This window comes from Vollenhovia emeryi, unplaced genomic scaffold (genome assembly GCF_000949405.1).
Source record: "Vollenhovia emeryi isolate VEMERY1.0 unplaced genomic scaffold, V.emery_V1.0 DF940378.1, whole genome shotgun sequence".
Classification (NCBI taxonomy): domain Eukaryota; kingdom Metazoa; phylum Arthropoda; class Insecta; order Hymenoptera; family Formicidae; genus Vollenhovia; species Vollenhovia emeryi.
In genome coordinates, this window is record NW_011965988.1 from 6,369 (window position 1) to 9,542 (window position 3,174).

The following is a 3,174-nucleotide window of genomic DNA, read 5'->3' on the forward strand; positions in this document are numbered from 1 at the left end:
GGGTGCGTCCTTAGGATCAAGTTTTAATTTTTTAGCAAGCGATGCTGACACAAAATTAGCTTGGGAACCGTTATCTAACAACGCCTTGACGTCTATAAAATGCCCATCCTTATGCTGTATTTTTACCATAGCCGTGGCTAGTAGTACCTGACTCGACTGAGCTATTTCAGTACTCGAATGACTACATACGATGTCGCTAGTATCCTTAACATTCTTATTCTCATCCGTTACCTTTGAGTTTACTTCCGACCTTTCCTTTTGATTATCATTATGTAATAGAGAGTTATGCCGCTTGCTGCATATTTTACAAGGCCCGGCATAACAATCCTTAGCTAGATGTTTGCCCCTGAGGCAATTCAAACATAAACCCTTGGATTTCGTGTGTTTAACTCGTTCGTTAACTGATAGGCCCTTAAAATCCTTACATGCATAAATGTTATGCTCACCTTGGCAGTAGGTACATTTAGCGTTGATTGTAGCAACATTGCAATTATTGACCTTGTGATGACTAGCCTGGCGTGAATTAGCACCGGCTACGCTATTATTCACCGTTTTGGCTACCGCTTCCAACGTTTGACATCTCCTTTTTAGAAACTCAACAAGACCTGAAAAACTCGGAATGTCAACAGGATCTATTGTATTTTCCCATTCCTTTATCGTTCTAATGTCCAACTTGCTAGCTACGATGTGTACAAGCAAATCATCCCACTGCTCAGTAGGCCTATCTAACGTTTGTAACGCTCTCTTATGTTTTAGCACCCCATCTAAAATTTGCCTAAGGGCGACACTGTTTTCCTTTCTCACTACTGGCAAATCAAAAATGGCTTTGACATGGTTTTGTATTATCAACCTCTTATTATCATACCGCTCTTTCAACCTAGCCCATGCGTCCGCGTAATTGTTCCCCGAAATTTCTAGTGACGACACGACTTCGGATGCTTCACCCTTTAGCGACGATCTCAAGTAATGAAATTTTTGAGTGTCGCTCAGATCTCGATTCGAATGTATTATGGAGTTAAACATGTCATAGAACGCGTGCCAATCGGCGTATGCACCCGCAAACGTGGGTAATTCGATTCTAGGCAATCTTACATGTGCATTGTATGCCGGTACAGGTACCCTTTCGTGATTATCTATGTTGACACGCGTTTCTATATTCTCTATGTTGACACGCGCTTCTACGACCGTTTGTTCCGCGTCTTCATGGTTGCCGTCAATCTTTAATTTTTCCTTTATTATTCTTTCGGCTGCCACTTTTAATCTAATGTACTTATTCTCAACGCTTTCTGCCTCTGCATCCAACTCTTGCACCGAAATCGTATTATCACTAGCAGCTATCTCGATCTGCATATCCTTAAATGTTTCATAAGCTTCTTCGAATCTCGCAACTCTAATCTTTAATTCGTCAATTTCGATCGCATCGAGTTCCGTATCCGTAATGTATGTTTCAAACCTAGTCAACGTGGCCTTGGCCGCCCGCTTCTTAGGCCCGAACTTTACTGACGCGCTTTCATCTACCTTTGTCATGACGCCAATAACCTAAGTACAAATGTAAATAATCGCTTCTTCGCGTTACAATCTCTAATGTTCGCGCAATACGTATCGACTGAGATCCTGCTTCTTGGCCGCCGTATGCTTCCCGGCACGGTGTATCCCTGCCGCGGTATCCTCGGACCGAGCGACGCTGCTTCACTGCGATGTCCTCGCCCCGCCGGAAAATGGACTGCCCCGCTGGAACAATGGACTGCCTCGTTGGACCAGTGGACTGCCTCGTTGGACCAATGGACTCGTCCCGCTTCGTTAATGGACTCGTCTCGGCGTCTCCTCGACCCTTGGCTTGGCCGTTGCAACTGCGTTTGCCTTCGCTTCACCTTCTGATTCCTTTCTTCCGTATTAGCCGCTGCTCACCAGACCTCTTGCAAGATTCGGCTTCCCCTTGCGATTACAGATCTCGCCTCTTGCTCGATCTGCCTTTCCCGGACGCATCCGGCTCGAAGGACCATGTATTTTCGTGGTGTTATGAATGCCGATTTCTCGACACCCTAACGATATCGCCGCCGTGCAGAGCTCTGCAGGCAACGCCCGTCTTCTCGCGTAAATAAGACTTACTGAGTTATTGAGAAAACCGATTTATTAGATCTGGTACAAGCACGCCTGTCTCTTACAATGGCCGGCACAAGTCTCTCTCTTTCTCTCTCTCTCTCTCTCATCCTGCACTCATACCAATGCACCAGTCCAGCCAATCCATCACGCACACCAACTCGTCAAACATACCAACCTGCCTAATACCCGCGAATTCAAAATTCCTCGACGTGCCAACAAAATTAAAAACACCCTTTTCACAATAATTAATAATTTGAAATTTTAACGATTTTTTAGATTGATTCTTGAGACACCAATTCAAGATCGATTCATAAATCGATTCTTTTGGAGGAATCGAACATTCCGAGTTGCGAAGTCTTAAATCTGTAATTCAATTCTGTATCTTACAATTCAGGGGTGGGCAAAATGCTGCCCGCGGGCAACGGGCGCCCGCGGGCGCCCGCGGGCGCCCGGCCGGCGGGCATACCCCCACTCCAATCATCGCCCCACCACGTCTACAATCAAGTTCGGCTGCATCGCTTTCAACTCTCACACATTGAAAGCGACTTTCTTTGACATATAATGAGTAACAAAGATAGAAACGCTTTAGCGTGTGAGTGATATGATTATGAACTTTAGTACAATATTTTTTTTTTCAATAATAATATGTTTGAAATTTGAACTCTTGAGCGTACAGGCGTTTATCATATTTTTTAATGATCCAGATAATTTAGTCGTTAAATTCTGAAAAATTATTTAATTTCTCATTTACTTAGTAATTTAATTAACCACCTCCACCTGTACCAGGTCCTAAACGGCTTTTACGTTTCAAATTGATTTATTTAATTTCTTTTATCTCGACGCTCTCCTTGTGAGCATAACATATAACATTAAGTACAAACACGAAAGACAAAAGGAAACGACGAATAAACTTTGACTAGCGAGATTTTTACAAGTCAACAAAACAACAAATTATTATGACTGCCAAAACATGAGCTGCTATCAGGAGTTCTCCAACCTTCGAAAAGCGCTATAATAAATAAGCTTAAATTCGTGCTCTCAGTGTCAGTCGTTAGAGATACATGTATACAA

At 43.3% G+C, this 3,174-nt stretch overlaps 1 protein-coding gene across 1 annotated transcript in view; it reads right to left on the reverse strand.

The window, feature by feature from the left end:
• Positions 1-1,527, reverse strand: part of LOC105556071 — a 5,369-nt gene extending 3,842 nt beyond the window's left edge. The window contains exon 1 of the mRNA XM_012003140.1: positions 69-1,527. Within this exon, the coding sequence (XP_011858530.1) occupies positions 69-1,527 (1,459 nt within the window). The remainder of the gene's footprint in view (positions 1-68) is intronic.
• Positions 1,528-3,174: the final 1,647 nt, after the last annotated feature.